Below are 27,881 nucleotides of genomic sequence, written 5' to 3'. Positions count from 1 at the left end.
AAAAAAGTCAACACAACAAATATTGTAAATATTTTATTTTCAACATAATTTATTTAATCAGAATTGGAAACAAAATTTGAAGAAAAAGTATATAACAAAGTTGCAAAGTAATTACTTTGAAAAGGTGTGTTCTTTCTCTTCAGTGGATTGGAAAAAAGAGTGTCCTTGGGGAACTAAAAAACGGATTGCTTTTGGTACGCCAAACTATCTTGTATTCCATATTTGACAGCTTCCATAGGTGTATCAATAATTAAACTGTCGAGAGAAGGAGACACGAGATAGTCAGCTACAAATGGCTTTTTTATTAAAAAAACTCGGACAGGACATTATCGCTCGCTTGACAACAAAATGTGACACATAGCATAAAAGACAAACATAGACGAAAATCTGGCATGTGTATACAAATGGAAGCACAGAACACAAAGGTTCGATATTCTGAAATGCAAACAATTTGTCAAGGATTAAAGGTTGTCATTTTGAAGGGAAAGTTCCATCGGCGATGCTTTTATATTTCAAAGGTGATTTGTTTTTGTTTTTAAGGCGTAATCCCAATGTCTTTATGATCAGAGAAGGTATCATTCTAGAATTTATGGCTCCGCGCAAAGAATTTTTTATTTATTTAGGGTGATTCTATCCCCTATCGGGATATCTGAATGGATGGGTGTTATGAAGTTCCGGTTGTAAGTTATCTCTCTGTCTTTGAGGATAAAAGAAGGAACCGGGTATCTAAGATTTACATACAGGTGCTCACGTGACCAGCTGACCATGTTTACGTGGGCTAATAATGAGCGGAAGTTGACCTCCAAATTTATTGTAAAACTTTTATGAATATCAGCAAGCGTATTTTAAATTTGTATTTCGGAGATTACATCTGTGCTCTGCGCTTTTCCCTTGAGAAGAGGGTTCCTTTACGAGTGATTACAGAATTTATATCTTTATTATTGATGTGTAGAGTACAAGTCTTATTAACAAGAAGTTTGTTTTCCGGTGTCTTTGGTTCCGAGGAGTAGTAACAATATTATCGAGGTAGGTACCAAGCTGGTCTTTCGAAATATCTCGCGCAAAGTATTATACTTTTGACGCGATATAGACCGAATATTACATTTAAATTTGACTTTGTCATGTGAAACGTCAAAGCATTGTTCATCTGTTACCTGTCGCCTACCTAGGAAAGGTTGTAAACCAAGAAAAAGTTCTAAGCAAGGTCATAAAATGATAATGACATTGGCGTGACAGTTAGAGACGATCTGATCATGATATCCACATGTTTTTTATTTATCTACTGTTCAAAGTGTTTAAGTGTTTGGAAGAATTTGTCGGGGTGGTAACATCTCAGTCCAGAATAAAATTAATTTAGAAAAGGTAATAAAAAACGCTAATAAAGTGGTTGAGGCGAAAATTACGCTACTTTCAAAACTTACACAGACACATGGTTGACAAGGGAAATAAATCCTCAGTGATGTGACACATCCTTTATAGTCATCGTATGGAAAGAAGTGGTAGATATAGAGTGCCCTTTGCACACACACAATGTTTTAAGCAATATTTTGTTCCAAGAGCTATTATAGACTACAATTTTAAACCAAGCACGGTAGATTTTTAAGCTGGATTGTTTTTGTCTCGTTTTATGTTTGTGTGTGAACGTACTTGACTATTTACATGATTGTTTGTCGCTGGATTGTTTTGAAGCAGACATTGTAATTTCTCCAGGGAGATTAGCAAAAGTATGTATTGTATTGTATTGTATTTTATTATATAGTATTGTATTGTATTGTATTGTATTGTATTGTATTGTATTGTATTGTTGTATTGTATTGTATTGTATTTATTGCATTGCATTGCATCGCATCGCATCGCATCGCATCGCATCGCATCGCATCGCATCGTATTGTATTGTATTGTATTGTATTCTATTCTATTCTATTCTATTCTATTCTATTGTATATAGAGTGGATAAGATGGTGATTTCGCTAATTTTATGCAGACAACCATCTAATTCATATTTGGTTGGGTGATTTTTTCCAGCATTTATTAATATTTATTGTATGATTGAATAAATGCCTTTCAGGTATTGTTTGAAACTCGAACGACGATCCCAGTTCTCGCCTTCTCGCTCTGTACCAAGACATTTCTAAGACATCGAAGAACTTGTGTCTTTGGCCGATACAAGCTTATTTACCTAGAAACAAATACTACATAGTTGCAACGAGCTCTACATGTCTGGTGCAGAAATACTTGAAATGATGATCAAGAGTACCTCTGATCGAGCAAAACGAGTTTCTTCCAATGTAACCGAGAAATCAGCCTACTATTCTTGTATTTTAAATGTGATGATAACTCAATAGGAAAGATATCGTCCATTACTCATTTCAAAAACGCAATGACAACATATTACGCTTTTTTGATGATGGAACAGTAAACGGCAAGGAAGTCTATAATCTTCGTCGGATTTCTGATTATTTCGCGAAGGTTCACATATCAATTAAAAAACTAGATAAACTGAAGGAAATAGGAAAGACGAAGAAGAATATATGCTTGTTTTAGGGAACCGGAGTAAAGACAGCAATTGTCAAATAATATAATTTATGCCTTTGTGGCTGCATCAAATCATGTTAAAGATATAATTCGCTTATGGAGATTTTATCGGACATGAATTGTTATAATCATACTTTTAAGATCAGTACAGTCAGCAGTTGTTGAAACAACTAGAACCATTTGAAATAAATGACTTTTCTCGTCCCATTTTTGTGAAAATAGATATTTCTATTTGTATTTGGTTAAAAACTTGCGCAGTGGCCATTTGAATTTAAATATTAGTGAAGTTAATGTAGCAGGCGCCTCGAACTGAAAGACTAAAACTTGTGGCTGGTTTGTAGGGTCAGAGTTTATGTCAATCAAAACCACAAGATATCCAAAAAACAGTTTCTTTATTTTGTTCTTACATGACTACCCTCCTTCGGATGAAAATTAGCGTTACCCGATTGAACAGGGGCAAATTCTTGTTATCGCACTATTTAGTGACTCAATTTATTATCCAAGTTATTCTGTCTCTTTATGTTCACCAACATGGTGACTTTGCGTCAACGTAGTGAGCAATCGAGTCTCTGTTTAAACATTAAAAACGTCTGTGTCTTGGCCATGACACCGCAGTATTTCAGAAGTCTAACACTAATTACCGGTAAACATGACAGTGATGAAGTTCAGTGTTGCAACTGAAGTGTGAAAAGGGTGTTATAATATCGACAAGAGTGGGCGACGTTACCTGTGAGCATTCGCCTACACAACCTCCAACACAGCATCAGTAGACTTCACACTGGGGCTGTTCGCACCTTTCGACGCATAACAGTTGTAGACTCCGGCGTCACTACTCTGTACGTCCTTGATGATTAGATCGTACTGCCCGTCTTCTCCGACGAGAGATATCCGATTTTTGTGCTTAAGGATGAGCCTGTCCACCGTCAGCATGTCCGAGCCGTCTTTGCCCCACACTACCCGCCCCTCTCTGTTGCTGATATGACAACGGAACATGACCTCGTCGCCCACCGACGCTGTGACATCCTCAGGGTTGACGTCTATCGTCTGCTCAGCTCTTCTCGCTACTTAAGGAAAAAATTGAATGAATGTAAAGTTAGAGCGACAGACCAATACATACATACATACATACATACATACATACATACATACATACATACATACATACATACATACATACATACATACATACATACATACATACATACATACATACATACATACATACATACATACATACATACATACATACATACATACATACATACATACATACATACATACATACATACATACATACATACATACATACATACATACATACATACATACATACACACACATACATGCATGCATGCATGCATGCATGCATGCATGCATGCATGCATGCATGCATGCATGCATGCATACATACATACATACATACATACATACATACATACATACATACATACATACATACATACATACATACATACATACATACATACATACATACATACATACATACATACATACATACATACATACATACATACATACATACATACATACATACATACATACATACATACATACATACATACATACATACATACATACATACATACATACATACACCATTTTATAATGCACACATTATTTGTTTTAGCATTGAATAATAAATCCTGGCATTATCAGAGTTAAGATAAAAACCAAGGCAGCTGCAAAATAATTGCTTTGACTAGATAGAAAATTAATGTATAGGACAGAGTGAAGAAATCCCGAATGGGTAATTTTCAGAAAACTATAAAATGTCATGGCTCAGAAAACACGTCATAAATTTCATTGTTTGTGTGACTAGATATAAATTCTTCATGTATTTTTAAAGTTCATATCCAATCCTTGTGTAAAATCGATGTTTTACATCACAGGCGCTAAAACTTTATCATTTAGTTTTCCCTTGCTAGGTTTTCTTCATTTAACATTTCACAGGCATGTCGAGCGTAGTCATAGTTTATTGAAAAAATATCTCTTAAATATTCGATACTGACGACGATGACACGTGTCATGCTTCGCGACGAGCTGTGCTAGCTTTTTAAAAGGCTTTATGTTTTTTCTGTTTTTATTTTCCGAGGCCCGATTAATGTTTAATTGTTATCCGGAATAAAAACACAAAATACAAGTGCGTAAACACTCTTAGGTGGATCAAAAACAATTAATTGGTGAGTAAACAAGGTTATTTTCTTATCGTGCTTCTGAAGTTGAGGTTGTAGCTTTACAGGTGCGTCTTGTAAAATATAAACATGAAAAAAAACACAGGAAAATGCTAAACGACTTTAGAATCTCAATTGTTTCAACAACGATGAAAAGGTGTTATCCATTGCTTGTTAGCAACGCAATTACGCGCTTTTGGGTTCAAGAGGTCATGTCAATTATGTCTCCCAGGTCAAATGAGACCAAGTGAATTTGACAGAGTAGACGTAGACAGACTGTGTATTCGTAAAATCAATGGTAGTTACGGTCGGTTGCAAAGCAACAAAATGCCATTCTACATGTATTCTATACAACAGAAAACCGACTTCTACCTGACACGCCAAAAGATATGTTTAATCGGAATGATGACAGTAAAAAAAACATCCGGAATGACATCCGTAATGGCAGTAAAAACAAACACAATTATAACCATTATAATAACTTGGATTCTCTCTGCATTAGAATATGCACAATACGCACAATCTAAGGATAACTTTTGAACATAAATTCTGAATTAATGTCTTATAACTTTCTTTCATGGTCGCCAGGGACGAACAAAATTAGAGAAAGAATGTGTAAGTAATCTTTTATAAACCGCGGTCCTGATATTATATCTACCGCCTGCAGGAAAATGAGCTCAATATGACCAAAATCATCTTTGGCTTTCTCATGGGATTTGATTTAGTAGGAAAAAAGAGGACAGATACATTTATTGACATTTTGCGACATTCAAACAACTTTTCTTGGGCTTACCCTGGTTTTACTGAAACCTTGTTTCTTTCCGTGCGGTAAGACGCAGTAAAAATTAGATTAACATCATTATAAGGTATTTTGCTCCCTAATACCATTGATTACAGACGCATGTAACTTCAATCTGCTCATGTAAAGAACCAAGTCGTGTTGACAATGTTTGTGTTTTGAACACTACAAATCTAACCTCAAGTTTGTATCGCTGATATCAAAACCACGAGGTGATTCATCTACATGTTTCTCCAGAGAAAAACGATACGATCTTCAAGTTGAAGATTCTTCATTTCCGACCTTTCTGTGTCAAAGGGCTTGGCTTCTCATGCTTGTTATGGTAGAACGCGCCACGGGACAGATATTCAGACTCTCAAATTTCCACAATTCTTTTCTGATCTACCACTTGTGGGGGCTCATTTTAAAGCTCTTGGAGCAAGAAAAAACTTTCACCGTCTTAGTTTTCCGAAAATCCAAAATTTTATTTTTCCATAGAGTTAACACAGGAATGGCGGCCATTTTGAATTTCAAATATCACAAAATGTTGGGTAATTTGTTTCGTTACTTCCATACTTTCACTATCGAGGTGCATACTACCTTAAGGTAATATGCGCCTCGAAAGTGAAGGACTTTAACTTTTGCTCAAACTTTCCTCAATGAATCTTTCAACCATTCTCTTTCAAAATCAAGAATTAAAATCGGATGGTCACCGAGCAAATTTTGGTACTAGAGAAACAAATTACCAAAGATTTACAGATATTTAAAATTCAAAATGGCCGCCATCCCTGTCTTAACTCTATGGAGAAAAATAAAGTTTTCCATTTTCGATAAGCTAGGACGGTGACAAGCTTTCTTTCACCAACAGCTTTAAATGAACCCCCACAAGTTGGTAGATCAGAATAGAATTGATAAAGTTTGAAAGCCCGAATATCTGTCCCTGAGGCGCGATCTACATTAACAGGTAATGAGTATCACTGTAAGTTCTTACCTTTCTTTCCCAAGTATTCTGAAAAGAAGAAAAAATGATATATCTGTTATTGATGCAGATTTTTTCCATGAATAAAATTCGATGTTAATAAGAATACGGATACAATGATAACATTGCTCATCGGGATGATTTCTTTCGTGTTACTGAATTTTCTAAAATGTATTCCTCTGATTTCAAATGTCTTTGCCGGGTGCTTTAGAAAAGCACTAACCTTTATGAACGCTTCATTGACTTCGACAGTTCACTCAATATAGAATGAGATCGCCTGTGTATGCAATTATTTCTGACTAAACATTCTTGAACTGTCTCCGTGTCAACGGTATCATCATATCTATATTTCATTACGAACATTACGAAATTCGATTATAAAATGTGATGACGCGGAACATGGCGATAAATAATAATGATAGTTAATTTAGGACGGTCTGTACGGGCATGTATCAGTGACAAATTAAGACATGGAACTTCTTGATGGTCTCATTACGGTGATCTTTTCAGCTTCATTAATTTCACTATCGATGAAGACAGATATGAAACTACAGACAAACAGACAGACAGACAGACAGACAGACAGACAGACAGACAGACAGACAGACAGACCGACAGACAGACAGACAGACAAGTAGGTACAGTGAGACAGAGTTTTTAAAATCGAAAAGGATGTGTCGTGATTGACGTTTTAGCGGAGAATACATGTTACCAAATCACAAGTGTCTAAACGATACATCCCACAGATATAAGGGTCCCCGCTATGGTAATTTCATTAAATATGTACGCACAGACATGCCAATGGCCTGATAGCTTCCTTCAGCCTGCTAAAAGTATTTCTGTACACCTCTAGGGCTTGTCTTTTCCCAAATTACAATCTCGTTCGCTCGACTTTAATAATCTTTTCATCCTCCAAATTAAATATTTATGGAATTGACTAAAACGGACTGAGTCCCATGTGGCTTGGGAACGCTGATAGCTGTTAATTCAGGGCAGTACTGAGCTGAAGAGTCACTGAACTTGCTTGAAGATCACTTGCAGCATACACAACGTTTCAATGAGTTTATAAGAGGTGATGTAAGCAAGCAATATTGTGTGACAAGTAATCAAGGGATCTGATATGGAAATAGGACGTTCTCAGTCGTTCCTAGAGCTTTCAAGCAACAATAAAACAGGTCTATCATTTGCAGTCTCCGATTCGATAAGCAAATCGCGATCACCTTAAGTTAACAGGGCGGTATATGCTAAATATAATAAGTAAAGTCGCGCTTATTTGTCTTGGCTGTTTTGTCCGTCCGTTTTTGTTTTCTTCTCACAATTTATTCAGGAAATATGAAAGAGACAAGATTAAATGAACTAAAGAGTAATACTAAAATATAGAAAATAGTCACACAACTGACGATATTTCAATGTAAATGTACACCTTATGTTTTAGGAAATTAGATAGCACATTATCAATTTTGAAAGATTATATTGGATCACAGTGTTTGCGATCAAATATTTTGAAATACTTTGGAGTTCATGAATGCAAGGCATTCTACGTTTGTAGCACATGTGTTTTATTTATATCATCCCGAAGTCAGTTTGTGGAAGATTGCATGATAAGATGTACGTCTTCTCCGCAAGAAATTACTTTAGATATCTAGTTCATGAATAATGCAGACACCATCTTTGTGTGACGATACTTCGCTACGATAACGATTTTTTTTACGTTCTGTGACAGTTGAGGTTGTAAACCTGGACGACACTTAATCTCGGTTGTGTGTTCTGCTGGCATTCAATACCATGTCATTCTCGCTGAGTCACCGCAATCAACATTTAATTACATAAATAAAACAAAGTAATGTTCACTCAGGTACACCCTCAGCACAGTAAAGTATATACGTAAATGTGTGCACTATAGTATATACATTTTCCCGTTGAACTTTATTATAGATGGGAATTTATTTTTAATCTAATTTTTACTGTTGAGCTGAGCAAAAACATAATTCACGAAATAAAATAACTTTGCGGGATTGTACTGTGACTGGTAATTAGAGTTTGATCGGTATGAGAGTTCATATACACACTTCGTCTGAAGATGAACTTGTCAAACACAGGAAAACTTGTCACGTTTTTTTCGTCTTCACACCCCTGAACACGATCACTATAGCATACGGTGACTGCAATCACGATGACTGGTCACATCAGTATCGTCCTCTAATTAACTTTCACTCAACTTGCCGACAAAGATGTGTTATCACTCTCTTTCAGTTTCTGTTGATTCATATCTCCTTCTCTTTTTTCAAAAATTTTATGTTTTCTCTCTGTCTCGATGTCTATCTGTCTCCAAAATAATTTTATGTTTTTTTAGGATTATCGCCCGTATTGCCTGAATTCTTGAATGTCTCTTTCTGCAATGCTTGTGTAGTTCATCGCTTGGTCTTCTATCTCCGTTCCTCTTTCTCTGCATTGCTATACATAGGTTGTAATTATGTTTTTGTTGTTTCTGTTTGCCTGTCCAGCATTCAAATTTACTGTCCGTCTGCCTTCCTGTCAGTATGCATATATCTTCATGATTAACGTGTCTTTCTCTTTCTTTCAATCCATATCAGTCCCGACGTCTGCCTTTTTGTTTGTATGATCCTGTATATGCGTTTCTTACTATCTGTAACAGTCTCTGTCTCTTTGTCATCGGCCTCTCTCCCCCTCTTTGTTTCTCTCTGCCTGTGCCTGTGTGTCTACCTGTGTGTCTTCCTCCCCCTCACCCTTTCTCTGTCTCTCTCTGTTTCTCTCGCGACTCGCCACCAAAACAAATATTATTTATCAAATTTCAACACCACTTAGAAACACAATGTACTGGTACGTTCCAACCGTATAAATGAGAGTGTAGAGCTAAGAATACCTTATTTTTGACTGTCTGTTTGAAGGTTGCAGGATGCATGAACCTTATGTAACAGATACTATGTACATGAATTAATTATTAATTACTATATGCATGCATGCATAGATAGATAGATAGACAGACAGACAGACAGACACATACATACATACATACATACATACATACATACATACATACATACATACATACATACATACATACATACATACATACATACATACATACATACATACATACATACATACATACATACATACATACATACATACATACATACATACATACATACATACATACATACATACATACATACATACATACATACATACATAACTCCAATAGTATTGCAGAAATACATAACTGATTGTGAGAAGGATAAAATTGTCACGACTCTGCACAGTTTTGATAACGAGTCAACTTAAACTGGAGACTGAAAAGGCACTATTAAGTTTTATGATTTCAAGAAGTCTCCCATGGGCACATTCTTCATTAATAACCAAGTTTTGAATGGAATCTTTTACGATATCTGTGAGAAGGAAAATACTCTCCAAGCATTTTAATAGTTACAACACGTCATTTGACCTCACGGACATTAATTTCCTCGTAAAGTTATTAAAAGAGGATGAATGAAGTCATTTTCTGTCCACAATCTTTCTTCCCTTAACCTTTACAGAAAGAAATATTTGAAAGAAAATGTTAGCGTTATTACATTTGACATGGAGCGACAAGCGCCCTATAACATATTTGAACTATACTACAAAAGTAACCAGATATACAGTGGATTTCGGTCGTCTCAACTTATTCTAGCCAGTTCTCGGCTTCAACTCTTTGCGTCACAAAATAAAAATTTCGTCGCTGTAATAGAGTAAGCAGTGTTCAATACCTGAAAATGGCTGATACCTATTTTTTATACAGTCCATATAGTATTTTACGCAAATGTTCTGTAACCGACGATGTTTTATTTCATTTCAAGGAGTGTGGCATTATATGCAAACGAAGTAACCTTGGATCGAAGTTTGATCATACATTCATAAATATATGTCATATACATGTATATATACATGTTTGTACTTACATATACATATATCACCAGAAGACCTGTCGTATATACATAATATATACATATATATATATATATATATATATATATATATATATATATATATATATATATATATATATATATATATATATATATATATATATGACGAATCATTAGAACATAAAGTTTGCCACATTGTCACATTATACCTGATTCCAATCTCCATATCGCGTCTGAAACATTATTCCCTTCGGGAACGCCTTCATCACTTTCCAAGGGACACAGTCAGGAAATATGCGTTGGGATATGATCTGAACCGCTAGAGATGATCTTGTATTCGGTCCGATACTCAACCAAGACAAACATCAAATAAATTATTATCGGGAAAAGAAAGTATATATTTTACTGACATTTGATTAAAATTTTAAAATTCTTAATGGGTAGGTCTGCGTTTTTCATTATTATACATCGTTCAGGTGGTACTCACCTGGAAAATGAAAAATGTAAACTTTGATACCGTGGAAAGAAATTACCTTACCTTTATTTGAAATTCAAAATGACCGACATCGCTGTGTTATCTTTATGGAGAACCATTTAATTTTTAATTTTCACAAAAATAAAGGTGTGAAACTTGGCTATTTCATATGAGCTTCAAAATGAGCCCTCACACGTTGTAGACAGAAGAAGAATTGTAAACGTTGGCAGTCCGAATATCTATCTCCGAGGCGCCTTCAATCCTAAATAAAACATCATGCTCAACGGTGAGAGTATGATACTTCTGGATACTACTTGTATCTCTTATGATATTCTTGCTTCTGTTCATAATTCTAACACATAGACTGTCTCTTTGATTATTGATATGTTTCTAGAGCAAAGGGGCGTTTAATAATCATTTACTGTTCACCTTTGGTGCAGCATTTTTGTCCGAGTAACGTTGACCACCTTACAGGTTTGTCGAACGAAAGTTTGTCAGACACAGACAGAAGGTACGCTATGTATTCTTATATATATGTCACTTCGTGTAATCGCCGTTACTATATACGCTGAGATAATGATCTTATGCGTCATTTCTGCGTACAGGGAACACGTTTATCTCAAACTTGTTCCGCTCGATGACTTGTTGAAGACGATGTATTCTCTATCAAGTTTCAGAAACAGGAATACAACACGCATTACACGTTATACATTGTCTGTGTCGAAATTAACGTAGAGGGTGCATTTTCCATAGAGTGGGCGAACAGCTTTCCAGCAGGGATTGATCGCTTGGTTTAATAAGAACACTATGCGTTAAAATCAAAGATCTTTAAAAAGCTATCATAACCGGGACATTTTCTTTTGTGGTCTGACGTTTATATGGCTTCCGTATCTCAGCAAATAAGAAACGTAAAGTAATAATGCTCGCCTGGACGGTGTCAATGATTTCAGCTGTCCGCCTACCCTCAATGGGTTCGAATTTTAAAAGCACTTTGTCTCTGAAACGTCGCTATGCAGTAAATGTACTCTTTTGTCTCCGTTGTATTCGTCCCGACTGCGTATCATCTTCTGTGAGACGTGGCTTTGCCAATAAAAGTCAATTGACAATGTACTAATGATGTGTATTGGTTGACGAGAATTGGAACTGATGTGCGTTCCTGGTCAACGAGTATCGAGTTTATCCTAACGCTCAAAAATTGTTGTGGGCAAACAACATTTCTGCTAAAGCTGGGATAGTAGAAAGAGCGCGAAGGTCCAGTTATGTGCAATGCTCTTGCTCAGATATTGTGCTTTATTGGCCTTTGGTTATATCTTTCGATAGGTAACAGTCATTAATGGCGTGAATTTCATAATTAGCATCTCACCGTGACGTCATTTCGAGTAACCAGTAAGGGTACAGTCAGTTTAAAAATGGCATAGGGAACAAAAATGGTATTTCTAATTAATATTTTCAGTGCTTATTTTGCTTAATAAAACTAATAAACCCCCTTATCTTTCTCAATAAGGCATGTCTACATTAGCTTCCTAAACACAAAGCCTTGTGTAGGGTAAGAGAATTCTCGTGCCGACATCAGGTAGTTGAAAACAAAAATGGATATCATAATAGCCAAGCAATAATATATATTATTGCCTGAATACATTGGTTTATGTGCCCGAGAGCAGGTTACATTTTGCCCGACGCCAGGAGAGCAAATTGTCTCCTGCTGCGAGGGCACATAAACCCATGTATTCAGGCAAAAATGTTTTTATTACACGCCTCTTCATAGTTAATGCTATGTGACACTTAGTTACATGCAGAGCATTCTCAAACAATTTTACCATTCTGAGCATCAAACAGATTTTAACTAAAGTCCAAAAAGTAGTGCGCGCATGGATATCTAGCGTTAATAGTCTACCTTGACGTCGAAGGGCTTCACCGGACCGGTAACTATGGAAACCGATCAGTACATCGTTTACTCGGCCCACTTTTATTATTATTATATTTTATTTAAAGAGGGTAATCTGAGTTACAAATCAAATTGTAATTTACATCTGAGTTACAAATCAAATTGTAATTTACATCAGAGCCCTCTGAGAGCTCGAAAAAAGTACATGCGTATAAATAGCAATACAATGTACATGTAAATACAGCAAGTGTTCAAAATAAGGATGAGTAACATCTTCACAACAAAAGAAAATAAATTAATCTGAATCTGAACCCTCATTTATAAACTTCACTAGAAGATATCACACAACTTTACTTTAAATGTGGACAAAGTTGAGCTGTTTCTAATCGAAGGGGGATTGTATTCCAAGTACTTGCAGCGCGGAAAGAGAAAGACTTTTGACCTGTGGCAGTCTTGAATTTTGGAAGATATAAATTTCCATGACTGGCATTACGGGTGTTTGATGAAATTCGATGAAAAACGTCAGTCAAATAAGGGGGTGTAAGGCCATTCAATGATTTGAATGTCAATAACGCATTGAAATAGACAATACGTGCAATGTCAAAAAGATAGTTCGAGAGGGAACACTCATGTCAACCCCTAAAATTACTGTTCCAGCTCTCTTCTGGAGTTTGTAAATACGGTGAAGATTTGACTTCGAAGTATTGCCCCAAACAGTGCAACAATAATCAATCGAAGAAAGGAACAGTGCATTGTACACAACCAAAAGAATACTTGTAGTGGTAAATGGACGTAGTTTGCGAAGGATACCAATTCTGATAGAAAGTTTCTTACACAGGTTATCAACGTGAACATCCCAACTTAAAGTTGAATCAATTGAAACGCCTAAGAGGGTGTGAGTAGACACATTAGAGATAATTGTTTCGTGTATTGTGACACGAATAGAGGCCTCAATGTTAGTAACATGTATAATTTTTGGGAAAGAAGCAATGACCATATTTTTAGTTTTCACCGTATTTAAGTTTTCTCCGTGTTGACTGCCATAGCATTATTAAAAACCCAGTAACTCCCCGGATGTTCCTATTCAAATCAATGCACTGATTTGCACTCACATCGAGGCATGTAATAAAAGTCAAGGAAGGCAAAAATACAGGGACAACATAACAAACGTATATCATAAAGTATGAATGAAGTATGCTACTTAATAATTAACCTTCTTCCAAACGGTTGATCAAAGCTTGGTGTGTCTGTCTTTAGAATCGAAATTCCACATAAAACTAAACCACTGTGACTGTATTTGAATTTGTTTTAGACTTATATTGTCCTTCCAAGATCTTCTGTGTCGACTTTGGTTGAACATAATAGTTGCTACTCGGTACACTGCGTGCGCACAGCTCAATCAATATTGCTAATATTAGCTCCATTTCCTGCAAATTATTCGCTTCTGTGCTGTTACCGTAATTTCCGACGAAACCGGAGTAAATACAATCAAATTAAGGAATATTTGAGATATTTGATGACAGAGCTCAATGTAATTTTACTAAATGTACGAATGATATCATTTGCCTGAAGATCATTGCTGTTGCACGGTTATTTCATCAATATCCTATTAATATCTCTGGTTTTGCATTGAGTTCATTGTATCACATTTCTGTCTATCTTTCGTTGCTCTGCGCCCCTTTTTTACATCTGTATCTATCTCCGGAGCTGAGCACAGACAGGGAGTCCACATCCACGCCCCGTCTATCTGCTTGAACATTATTAACCTTATTCATTTGTATCGACTGTGATCCCCACGCTCTCCTTAGGGACAGATGACCCCGCAGGCGGGCGAGCTGTCTAACTTGATGATTCCGTCACGAATAAAGTGGTCCAGCAGGTTTAATTCGCTGCATATACATGCAAACATCCTTAAGTTTGTGATGCCCGCTGCATCGGTAACGCCAACACGTCTGTCCATTAAATAAATCACAAGGTAAACCTCTTTCGCTCTTTCTTCTAAATCAATTTCACACGTGTAAGTATTGGATGATGCTTTCGCCAGATGGTCAGTCAATCAGTATTCGATAAATTAGAATGGAGACACGTTTCTCTTTCCGGCTGTGAAAACCATGTCCCAAGGGTTTTCTCGACCGACACTATGGTCACAACCCATTGCCATCTGACTGTCTATCTGCTCATCTGTAATAATTTTTGTCATCTGCCTTGCCATTTTCGGGTTAACACATAATCTGTTTTTACGCTGTATGTATGTATGTATGTATGTATGTATGTATGTATGTATGTATGTATGTATGTATGTATGTATGTATGTATGTATGTATGTATGTATGTATGTATGTATGTATGTATGTATGTATGTATGTATGTATGTATGTATGTATGTATGTATGTATGTATGTATGTATGTATGTATGTATGTATGTATGTATGTATGTATGTATGTATGTATGTATGTATGTATGTATGTATGTATGTATGTATGTATGTATGTATGTATCTATGTATCTATGTATGTATGTATCTATGTATGTATGTATCTATGTATCTATGTATCTATGTATGTATGAATGTATGTATGTATGTATGTATGTATGTATGTATGTATGTATGTATGTATGTATGTATGTATGTATCTATGTATGTATGTATGTATGTATGTATGTATCTATCTATCTATCTATCTATCTATCTATCTATCTATCTATCTATCTATCTATCTATCTATCTATCTATCTATCAATTTGTCTATCTATCTATACTTATGAGTCTAGCTATGTAGGTCTTGAACTGTAACGGTCTAATTTTCAACGTCCAGTGTTTTGAGTTTTATTAAGGTCCGACGTTTCTTGAAGACAAGACTCATGCCACAAGCTACGTCGGCGTCTAAGAATCTTAAGATGGCGTTTTGAGCGTTTGAAATGATAATTTCTTATGTTTCATCCCCACTATCGATCTGTCTCTGTGTTATCCATCATTGCACAAGTCCAGTTTTTCATCTATATGAAACGTCCATAAGGTATCCAGTCGCATTGCTCATTAGCACTACGCATGCTCGAAATGACTGGGATGGTGTATGAGACTTCAATAAGAATGCTATATCAATTATGCAAGGCGGAATCATATACCGCAACGAGGAAAATCTTTGATTGACAGTCAAGTAGACGATCCGTTAAAACATTTACTACGGGTCATGCAAACTTCATTACGATTATTCCGTCAAAACTGCATTTTCAAAAAAATCGAGGCAATTTTGTCACTTTCCACCTCAATTTTGAAGACTTAAGTCAGGAAAATGCACAGTAGTATTAGTGAATGCCAGTCTCCTCTCGTTTACGAACGATTTGCAGACAGTACTTGAACGACAAAGTAAGCCATTCGCAAGAAAATTGGAGAAACCTGGTGATTTAGAAGCGCAGCTTGCTAGTTAGGTTTCAACAGTTACTTCTTGGAAGAAATCGCTTAAAATTAAAAAAAACAACCTGCACAGCTAAACATGTTGTGACAATACTGATTTTGAAGACAAATGAAAAAAATTAATAAAATTTAATAAAGGAAAAAATGTTTGTAAGTGATGCAAAATCTATTATGTTTTTTTTTTGTTTGTTTTTTGTTTGTTTTTTTTTATTTAGTTCAATATAAAGCTTTCGTGACAGATACATCAAAATGCTACAAAAAGCTACAATATCTTAGGTTTCTAAGTAAATTTAAAGTATGTTTCTGTTTGAACAATCTTTTCCACTCAGAATATTATCTTATTTAATTACGAGTAGGTAGGTACAATGAACTTGAGAAAGAATTGCAGTCGATTGAGGAAAAAATAGATGAAACACTTGACTCCAGCTTACTTGCTGAATATAGTACCCTTAAAACAGAAATCCAAACACTGTATGATAAGCAATTGGAAGGTGCCCGAGTGAGAGCTAGAGCCACCTGGTCAATGCAAGGAGAGAAATGCACTAAATATTTCTTGAACTTGGAACGCCGTCGTAATGCACAGAATACGATAGAGTCATTAAAATACAATGGAACATCTGTAAATTCTACTGACCAAATCTTGGACTGCTGCTTGAATTTTTACAAACACTTGTATTGCTCCACCAACATCCCAACCAATGAAATACGGAGCTATCTAGAACGAATTAACACCCCAGAACGTGTAACAGACAATGAAAGGAAAATTTGTGACTTGACACTTTCTTTTCATGAATGCACAAAAGCAGTTGAAAACTTGAAAAATGGCAAAACTCCTGGCCAGATGGGCTACCAGCGGAATTCTACAAACGTTGCTGGGACTTTGTTGGACCACTTGTCTACAATTCATATGTTGAAGGATTTGAAACAGGTGAATTATCCAGCTCTCAGAGTCGAGCCACAATTCGTCTTTTGCATAAAAAAGATGATCGTGAATCACTGAACAATTGGAGACCAATTAGTCTTTTAAATACTGATTATAAAATATTAGCACTTGCACTTGCTCGAAGACTCCAAACTACTTTACCTCATTATTAATACGGACCAAACTGCATACATAAAAGGCCGCTACATTGGACAAAATATTCGTTTAATCAAAGACATCATTGATTATGCAGACGACGAAGAATTGAATGGAGCTATTTTATTCCTTGATTTCTCAAAAGCCTTCGACTCATTAGAATGGAACTTCTTATTTGAAGTGCTCACTAAATTTGGCTTTGGTACACAGTTTATTCACTATATCAAAACTATTTATTATCGTTGTGAAAGCAGCATCATCAACAATGGATGGAGTACCTCATATTTAAGTTGAACAGAGGTATCCGACAAGGATGTCCACTTTCTGCACTTCTCTTTCTGCTTACAGTCGAAATTATGGCCTGTCATGTAAGACAAAATACAGAAATACATGGTCTGAGTATCCCAATTAACAGTGTCACTAATTATCCAAACAGAGTAGAGATTAAAATATCTCAAGTTTCCGACGACACCACACTTTTTGTTTCTGATGATACATCAATTCCTGCTTCAATTGCTGTAGTCACACAATTTGGTGAGTTATCGGGTTTGAAACTGAATATCAGTGATGCAAAATCTATTATGTTTTTGGAATAAACTGTATTATTGAATTCAACACATAAAAGACCTTGATGTCTTCCTTATCGCATTTCCGTTTGTACTCCCTCAGAAGTGGAATAAAAAACTTTAATTAAATGAAATGACGATATCACACCTCTGGGTGACGTCATTGTTTCTTAAACGTACCTGAGTGAACGTCAAGGGGACTATAGATATTGTGTAGAGGTCAGAAAAAGCCAGAGTTCCCAGCAAACGGATTGTTAATTGAAGTAGAAAAAATAATTTATACGTCGAAATAAATATTTGTATCGAGTAGATTTCATGGCGGGAAAAATTGAGTTCTTCGACACAAACAAATTGTTCCGTTTGAAAGAGTCAGTTCTTTTAAATTTGATGACTATTTTCATCATTTTTACTTTGTATGACAATTTCCCGAAACCATGTTGAATGACCAACTATTTAGTTTGTCAACGCTACGTTTATAGGTGTAAATCCACTCTTCTTGTTCACTTTTGAATTCTAGTCATGAACAGAATTCACTTTCGAACAATAACAATTGGGAATACACATGCACAGGCTGGGTTGACAAGCTGCATACTGCGTATCTCAACATACTTCGGGGAATAGCAGAAGAAACTATAGTTAACATTTAAAAAACAGAAATTGGGAAAAACTCACAAAAGATACAGCTATTTGCTCTTCAATAATTACATACAAGAAAGATGTAACCTCAATCGACCTTTGATATACATGAACACTAGGGCTTCCCAGTGCATTTGTATATAAAGTTATATTAATTAAAACATGTGCAACCATACAACGTGAAATTATTATATGACGAATGACGTCGTGTTAATAACAGTAGAACACTTGTATGGAAATCTTAAATTTCAAGTCAATTTTTCTCGATTTTCGCCAGTGATAACAAATTGTGTCATTTTTATAAGTCCATATCATTTCCCAACTAAAAGAACTGATTTTTCAAATGCACTGCAATCAATTTGGTTCTTGCGAGAAGGCTTTTCGGGAAATTATTCTTTGTAGCAAATACCGTTCCCATCAAATAATACCACTCCCTGTAAATCAACTCCCAGAAAGCTTTCCTTGATCACTTCGATTCATTTGTCATAGTATTGAAAATAGACAACACTGCGACACAATCGAGAAAGTTCAAAGAAAATGGCGTAGGAGATTGGTCACTGTATCATGTCGTGTTGCAAATGAAGCAGTAGTCGGGGAATGTAGCCGACTGCCATTGTTTGTTTGTACTATGCGTAGATGCATCAGTTACTGGCTTAAATTATTAAAAATGCCTCCTGACAGACCACCACGACAAGCCTAAAATATGTTATGTAATTTAGACAACATGGGACGACACACTTTGGCAACATGAGTAACATGAGTAAGCCAAACTGCGTACCTATGTAACTTTTACGAGTTTACTAGTCCCTGGCAAAATATTTATCGCTGAATTGTAACTACTCGCTTCCGATGTTCGTCACTTCCTCTTGCAATAGATCGAAATTATGGTATCGATCCTAAATACGGATTCTGTTCATTATGCAAATCACACGATGTTGAAAATGAATACCATTTTCTGTTAATCTGTCCATTGTACACCGATTTAAGAATTGAATATCTGCCACGGGAGAGTTTTACTGAGCCAAACTTTGATAAGTTTCAGAGACTTGTAAGTTCTCTAGGCTCAGAAATATTAAATAAGCTTTGTAAATTTGTATATAAAGCAATAGACCTACGAACCTCAAAAATTTGTAATGTATAGGCGTACGTATATATTTACCTATATAGTATGTATTATTTACATATTAGCTTGCCAACATGTGTTCACTACCAGGCGCCAAATGTAAAATAATTATTTTACACATTAGAAGAACATATTCATACGAAAAGGGTGTATTTGCATGCATTTATCAATAAAAAACTACTATAGCATAAGTATAAATAAATCAATACAGACATAAGTAAATACATATATGAGTGAAAAAACATACATATATGTGAACCAATTCACACAAGACCTATGAAGACAGACATATACATACATACGTGCATACGTACGTGCATACATACATACGTACGTGCATACATACATACATACATACATACATACATACATACATACATACATACATACATACATACATACATACATACATACATACATACATACATACATACATACATACATACATACATACATTCATACATACATACATACATACATACATACATACATACATACATACATACATACATACATACATACATACATACATACATACATACATACATACATACATACATACATACATGCATGCATACATACATACATTCATACATACATACATACATGCACTCACGCACGCACGCACATACATACATACATACATACATACATACATACATACATACATACATACATACACAAGCCCATATGCACTCATGCACGCACGCACGCACATACATACATACATACATAGCCCATATGCACTCATGCACGCACGCACGCACATACACACAAACCCACACACTCATATACATACATACATACATACATACATACATACATACATACATACATACATACATATACATACATACATACATATATACATACATACATATACACACATACAGGATCGAAAAGTTTACATGAGGGGAACGAAGTACGCATGCGTATATCCACTCGCACACACACACACACTGCTACTCGGAAAAGTTTACATGAGGGGGAACGAAATACGCATGCGTATATCTACTCGCACACACACACACACACACTGCTCTGAAAAGTTTACATGAGGGGGAACGAAATACGCATGCGTATATCTACTCGCACACACACACACTGATCCACGCCGCCCTGGAAGATATCCTATAATGCATTGCTGTAAGCCCAACGCCTAAACCGGAAATAGGCTCATTTGGCGTCAAGACACCAAGGCGAGCGGACCGGCCTCGCTCATCCAATCTTGCCGCATGCTTTATTTCCAAAAATCAGTAAATGACATGCTTTATCCATCCGTACGTCAGTGAGACACGTTCCCCAGTCAGTAAATGACAATGGGGCCGGGGTACCCCAGGCCTCCCACAAGTATCAGAGTGTTCACAGCCCCGTGGATAGCTGTGATATCGCAGCGGTACTCGTGGCGAACGCGATCGAGTCATTGGGGTCATCGCCACAGGGACTGTGGCGATGACCCCAAACCAATGACCCGAGCGCGTTCGACACGCCACAAGTACCGCTGCGATATCACAGCTACCCCGTGGATTGTTGTAGCGAAGCCAGCAGTTTTTCTCACAGAAACAAGTTGCATAATGTACTCAGTAAAAACGTTGTCAGGTACATGTAACATGAAAACTGACTGAGGTCGAAGTGACTAAGGCACCGGGATTGATTTGACCACAAACAACGACAAGAGGGTGTGAATTATTGGGTCGAAACGGACAGGGGTCGAGGTGACCTGCTGCCCCGGTCCTCAACTGCAGGCCTGACGGCCTGGCTATGTTTACCAGTCCGGGTCAGCTCCAAAATTGGAGCGCTATACCATAATATTTTCCCCCTCTCATTAGCCAATCAGCGGCCAGCGCGCCATCAGTAAAAATTGTATTCCTGGCAACCTCCACATGCGTCCTTCGTTACGTACGCCATACTGTGTCGAACTCCCGCGCCGTATTCTGTCATAATGTCGAACAGTTGTGTGGCCACTCTGTCAAAACACAATTTCAAAATCGCGTACCAGTTTTATTCTGGCTAAGACAACCAAACCCCATATATCGCTGTGATTCCTAGACTCTGGCTTGAAGTCCTGCGAAATATAAATCGTGTACCTACACAGATCGTTCAGAATACCCCATTTGTGTCGGAGATGGCAGCGATACAAATTCTACCGTATGGGGAACATTGTGTGGCCACTCTGTCAACACATTTTCAAAATCGCGTACCATTTTTAGTCTGCGTTGACAACTACAAAACAGGTATCGTTTTAAAGCTCTGACATTGCTCTTCTTTCTTGCAAAATGTTATACGCGTACCTACACAAATAACCTTTATAACAGTATTTCTAATAGAGATGACGAACATCCACAAAATGATTCTCGGTACTTGAGCGAAATCGATAAACTTGGGGTAGAAATGAATCGTCAATATTTCGAATATTTGTTCACCAATCGGACTCCTTGTTGGACATGACCTTCTGCAGAGAACATGGATTATGTTGACTGTCGAAATTCGTCGAAATTCACAAGACAGGGGCTTAATAGGCGGCCCAAAACTGCCGATCACACTTGGTGGGTAATTTGTGACCCAGCGTGACCTTTACTTTATTAATGATGTAATTTGGTCGATGATTGGCTGAATGCCGGAATACATTATCATAATGAGTCTCCAATTTTGGAGCTGACCCGGACTTTTTACATAAGGCGTCCACATTTTAGAAAATCACTAAAAGTAGGCAAAAGAAAGCCCCCATTACGTGAAAACGCTGGGGGTCGATAGGGGTCGGATGACAGTTTGACACATTTCGTACCATTAAGAGTCGAATGATACTACATTGACCGGGTTGACCATATGACTTTCATCAAAAACGTCCGGGGAAAAGTGAATACATTTGATGTTTGACCAAACTTTACAAAGCATCAATTTTTCGATCAAAAAATTCACGCGTAGAACTAATGAAAATTCGTAAAAAAATACCACTGCCTTGTACATCAGGCACTAAAATGTCGTAGGCGTGAAAATGAGTTTATTAGAAAATACACAGTGGCTCTTAATATTAGTTTGAAAATTCCAGTTCTCCGTACTCCGTTGCTGTCTCCCTGCTGAGTGGAGCTACGTACGATCCTGAGTAAAGTAATTAAAGCAGAGAGTTTAGAGAGCAGAGAGTTTAGCAGTAAAGCTGTTGCTTTAGTTCCAGTAAGCTGTTGCTGTAGTTCCTGTTGAATGCTGTATTTAACCATTAAAGAATATAAGCCGAATGGCAGAGAGCTGTAATACACGACTCCCAGTGTTTTATTGGCCTGGTTTGGGCCGTTAACCCCAGCAGAACTTCGCCGGCATGGCAGGTACCATTAAGTCAGAAACCCTTCGGGGCTCTAAGGGAATGGACACAAATTACAGGGGGGGGGGGGCCGGTGTTTTTGGGGGTGGGTCGCCATTTTTCGCGCAAGCATTTTTGAAGGGTCATAAAATTTTGTGCAAGCCTATGGGGGAGGGTCACCTTTTTTCATGCATCAAAGCTGAAATTGCATGTACACGTTATGGAATAATGAAAAAAGAAAAAATACCTCCTGGCACTTTCATTTTCGCCATTACCATTTTGGCGCGCCCTTCGGGCGCAAATTTCAGGTATAATAAACAATGTATTGATGATCCAAGCAGCCACATTGATTTAAGTTGTCATGATTTCTACTTATTCAACACTATTGTGCATAACTGTCCCCTATAATGACTCTTTCAATAACAATTTGGGAGATTACTTATTTGACATCAATTCTCCCATTGACAATACATTGGGTATAGGTCGGTTGTCAAACGTTCATGTCGCTGTATGTACATTTTTTAATTTTTTGAGGACATTGACAGAATACAAACTGTTCAGAATAGTGCATAGTGTCATCAATAACAACTGGAAGCTTCAGGTCGAACAACTTTTGAATAACAATTTAGGATCAGATAACCTATGAGTTATTTGTAGTTTCCTCATAGCCTACAATGTATAGTGAATCAACATTTTGGTGAAATTCCAAAATCAAATTTCTTGCACAACCATGACTTGAAACCACTCTAGTCTAATCATGAATATTAATACTAATAATTAGGTGTACATAAATGCACAGGTTTACAAAGTTTTGTATTGGAAAAAAATTATTCATAGTTTCATCATAGACTGCCATGTATAGTGAATGGACATTTCAGTGAAATTCCAAAATCAAATTTCTTGCACAACCATTGACTTGAAACCACTCTAGTCTAATCATGAATATTAATACTAATAATTAGGTGTACATAAATGCACAGATTTACCAAGTTTTGTATTGGAAAAAAATTATTCATAGTTTCATCATAGACTGCCATGTATAGTGAATGGACATTTCAGTGAAATTCCAAAATCAAATTTCTTGCACACCCATTGACTTGAAACTACTCTAGTCTAATCATGAACATTAATACCAATAATCAAGTGTACATAAATGCACAGATTTTCCTATTTTTGTATTGGAAAAAAATTATTCATAGTTTCATCATAGACTACAATGTATAATGGATCCACATTTCATGCGAAATTCCAAAAACAAAGTTATTGTACACAGATGCACGTGTTACCACCCTCTTCTAATCAAGCACAATTATGTCAATTATTCAGGGTCATATATACACAAATAGTGCATATTTTTAATTCTGAAAATTTTTTTTTACAGTTTTGTCATAGACTCCCATGTATAGTGGATCAACATTTTATGCGAAATTCCAAAAACAAAGTTATTGTACACAGATGCACATTTTACCACCCTCTTCTAATCAAGCACAATTATGTCAATTATTCAGGGTCCATATATGCACAAATAGTGCAAATTTTTAATTCTGAAAATTTTTTGACAGTTTTGTCATAGACTCCCATGTATAGTTTTGTCATAGACTCCTATGTATAGTGGATCAACATTTTGACAGAAATTCTAAAATCAAATATCTTGTTCACATGTGCACTTGTAAACAACCCATGCTAATCAAGTATATCTATATCAGTTATTAAACATCTGTATATGAACAGATATAGCTAGTTTTATACTGGAAAATACACGTTCGTAGTTTTCTTATAGTCGACTACATATAGTGAATCAACATTATCGATAAAATCTAAAAATTACATTTTTTGTACAGGCATGCACTTTTTACCTGCCACTTCAAGCAAAGTACATTTGCATGAATAACACACATATGATTTGATATTTTTTGGACAACGCGTTATATTGGCCACATTTTGCCTTCTTTCGGGAGGGCGACTTAAAAAGTATAGCAAGTCAGAAGGGGAGTCTTTAACACATTGCGGGTTTTTTGGGGGTATTGAGTAACAGGGGAGGGTCACTTATTTTCATGCACGGATAAGGGGGAGGGTCACTAATTTTTGTGCATGAACTTTTGAAGGGTCACTACTTTTTACGCAGCGGTTTTTCGAAAAACACCGGCCGTCACCCCCCCCCTGTAATTTATGTCCAGTCCCTAAGCATTGTAGTATTACTCAGGCCGGCTACCACTTTACCACTGTGGTAAGCCCTGTACGAACCCGACTCACGACACAAAGGCAAGAAAGAGAAAAGTGTCGCACTTTGTCATCGTCACTAGCCTTCGACGCCGCGAGGTACGTAGAGTCCGAGTTAGGAGTGAGCTCCCCGTGTGGCACTTCCGGGCTGTAGATCGTCGCGTCAGTGTGTGTATCTCAGAGAGAGTAGCAATGTGTGTGTTGTGTTTGTTGTGTGTGTGTGTGTGTGTGTGTAAGTGTGTGTGTGCGAGTGGATATACGCATGCGTACTTCGTTCCCCCTCATGTAAACTTTTCAGAGCAGTGTGTGTGTGCGAGTAGATATACGCATGCGTATTTCGTTCCCCCTCATGTAAACTTTTCAGAGCAGTGTGTGTGTGCGAGTGAGATATACGCATGCGTATTTCGTTCCCCTCATGTAAACTTTTCCGAGTAGCTGTGTGTGTGTGTGTGTGTGTGTGTGAGTGTGTGTGTGTGCGCGACTGGATATACGCATGCGTACTTCGTTCCCCTCATGTAAACTTTTCGATCCTGTATGTGTGTATATGTATGTATGTATGTATGTATGTATGTATGTATGTATGTATGTATGTATGTATGTATGTATGTATGTATGTATGTATGTATGTATGTATGTATGTATGTATGTATGTATGTATGTATGTATGTATGTATGTGCGTGCGTGCGTGCGTGAGTGCATGCATGCATGCATGTATGTATGTATGTATGTATGTATGTATGTATGTATGTATGGTATGTATGTATGTATGTATGTATGTATGTATGTATGTATGTGCGTGCGTGCGTGAGTGCATGTATGTATGTATGTATGTATGTATGTATGTATGCATGTATGTATGTATGTATGTATGTATGTATGTATGTATGTATGTATGTATGTATGTATGTATGTATGATGTATGTATGTATGCACGTACGTATGTATGTATGCACGTACGTATGCACGTATGTATGTATATGTCTGTCTTCATAGGTCTTGTGTGAATTGGTTCACATATATGTATGTTTTTTCACTCATATATGTATTTACTTATGTCTGTATTGATTTATTTATACTTATGCTATAGTAGTTTTTTTATTGATAAATGCATGCAAATACACCCTTTTCGTATGAATATGTTCTTCTAATGTGTAAAATAATTATTTTACATTTGGCGCCTGGTAGTTCAACGTTTCTTTCTTTTTCACTCATTTTTCAGTCTTCAATATTATAGTTATGTGATTCTGAGCGTTTTAGTGAACTTAGATTGGTTCACTCTTTTCTCCCCTTGTATATGGGTCGTTGGCCTTAAAAAGCAATAAAGTTATTATATGCCCATCATGGCGGAGCGAACAGTCAGACAAAGCTCGTTGTGGCCACCATTCATGGAGTCCTGGTCATTTCCCAAAATAATGACAACTATAAGTGAGACGAAAAGGGAACAAAACCACTAAATAAATATAGATCATCACTCTTGCTCAATAATCGCTCTTGCTCGATTCATTTGTTAGGAATTTCCAAATGATTACTGCTCGAGATGACATTCTCTGTTTCTGTCCTAAAAATGAAATCTGCAGCGCCGATGATTGCGTTTTTTCAACTTGTATCAGCGTCATTCGCAATGAAACTTTGTGCGTCTTTGCCAATATATATTATCGCAGAGTACAGAAACGAGCGCGCTACGTATTTGGTGAGCATTTTGTACGGTGAGGCCCATCGACGAATTTCCCATTAACTCGACAATGTGTTAACTTCAAGTTTCTTCGAAGACAATGGAATGAAATCTTCGGATCGATGACGAAATCCTGTACCTTATAAATTCTCAGTACGAGTCATTTCTTTCCTATGCATACCTCCAAAGGTTTTTTTTACAAATTCAATAATCGTAATTGGTATTTCGTAGAGAGAAAAAAGTCCCCATAATTAGTGATAAAGTAAGATATTCATCATTCTCTGTGCGTTCGTATACTAGTCTAAGAGAAATAAAAAACACTAAGTATCTTTCTGACAGAAGTTGCTGTCAGAAGTCACTCTTTATAAAAACAAAATTTAACTCTACGGTTACAGCTTTGTAGAGTCTTTGAAATCTCTCTCTCTCTCTCTCTCTCTCTCTCTCTCTCTCTCACCTAAGTATTTGACTCCAGTTGGTTGCGACAAGTAGGCTTCCACGGAAAAGACAAAGAAAGTTGCGGTCACGAATACTGCTATAGCTGTAGACATCTTCGTGGTCATTCTTCTGTTGTTCTGTTTTCTAAATACGTCCAGAGAGGATAGAAATGCTTGCGAATCTAATCTGTTCAACAGGTCCTTCAAGTTTTGTCGTGCGCGTGTCGACTATTCCCGAAGCAGGGCCGACTCTTGGCTCCCGTCCTCCGTCTTGAGTTAAATACTCTATCGCTACCCGCTCTTCCGCCTTGCATCTTCGCGCCCTCGGTTTATCAAGAGATATGATTAATACGACTCGAAATTCCAGTTGACATTATCCCTCGGGGCTCGTTTATCTTGCGACAATAAAAGCATGAAAAATAATTGATGATATTCGCCCGAGAAGTCAAAACAGAATGCTGTTACATCTTGTTGCAGTCCCCAGTAAAGTGACAGCGAATGCGATAACAACGCATGGTCGTTGAACACAGAATTGAAGAAGTTGAGATTTTGAAAGGGTGTAATAATTTTGATACGAATATATGTTGCCCGATGAAGTTTATAATCTGAGACAGATAGCTCAATGTTAGTCTTTAAGCTTATTTTCAATGATATTATTTTCATCTTATA

The 27,881-nt window shown here is 36.7% G+C and overlaps 1 protein-coding gene across 2 annotated transcripts; it reads right to left on the bottom strand.

The window, feature by feature from the left end:
* Positions 1-20: 20 nt before the first annotated feature.
* Positions 21-27,488, bottom strand: LOC139121867 (irregular chiasm C-roughest protein-like). 2 transcript variants are annotated; one of them, XM_070687135.1, is made up of 4 exons: positions 27,233-27,488; positions 6,497-6,514; positions 3,263-3,599; positions 21-255 (listed from the first exon to the last, which is right to left on the bottom strand). In XM_070687135.1, exons 1-3 carry the CDS (start codon positions 27,336-27,338, stop codon positions 3,277-3,279), a joined length of 447 nt encoding a protein of 148 aa, XP_070543236.1. In that variant the 5' UTR covers positions 27,339-27,488; the 3' UTR covers positions 21-255; positions 3,263-3,276. The 2 variants fall into 2 exon arrangements, with proteins under 2 accessions (XP_070543236.1, XP_070543229.1); XM_070687128.1 differs by having other exon boundaries at positions 3,263-3,596; positions 27,233-27,484.
* Positions 27,489-27,881: the final 393 nt, after the last annotated feature.

Source organism: Ptychodera flava, chromosome 2, assembly GCF_041260155.1.
Source record: "Ptychodera flava strain L36383 chromosome 2, AS_Pfla_20210202, whole genome shotgun sequence".
NCBI lineage: Eukaryota > Metazoa > Hemichordata > Enteropneusta > Ptychoderidae > Ptychodera > Ptychodera flava.
The sequence above is the reverse complement of the archived record's forward strand: the minus strand, read 5'-3'. Positions and strand labels throughout refer to the sequence as shown.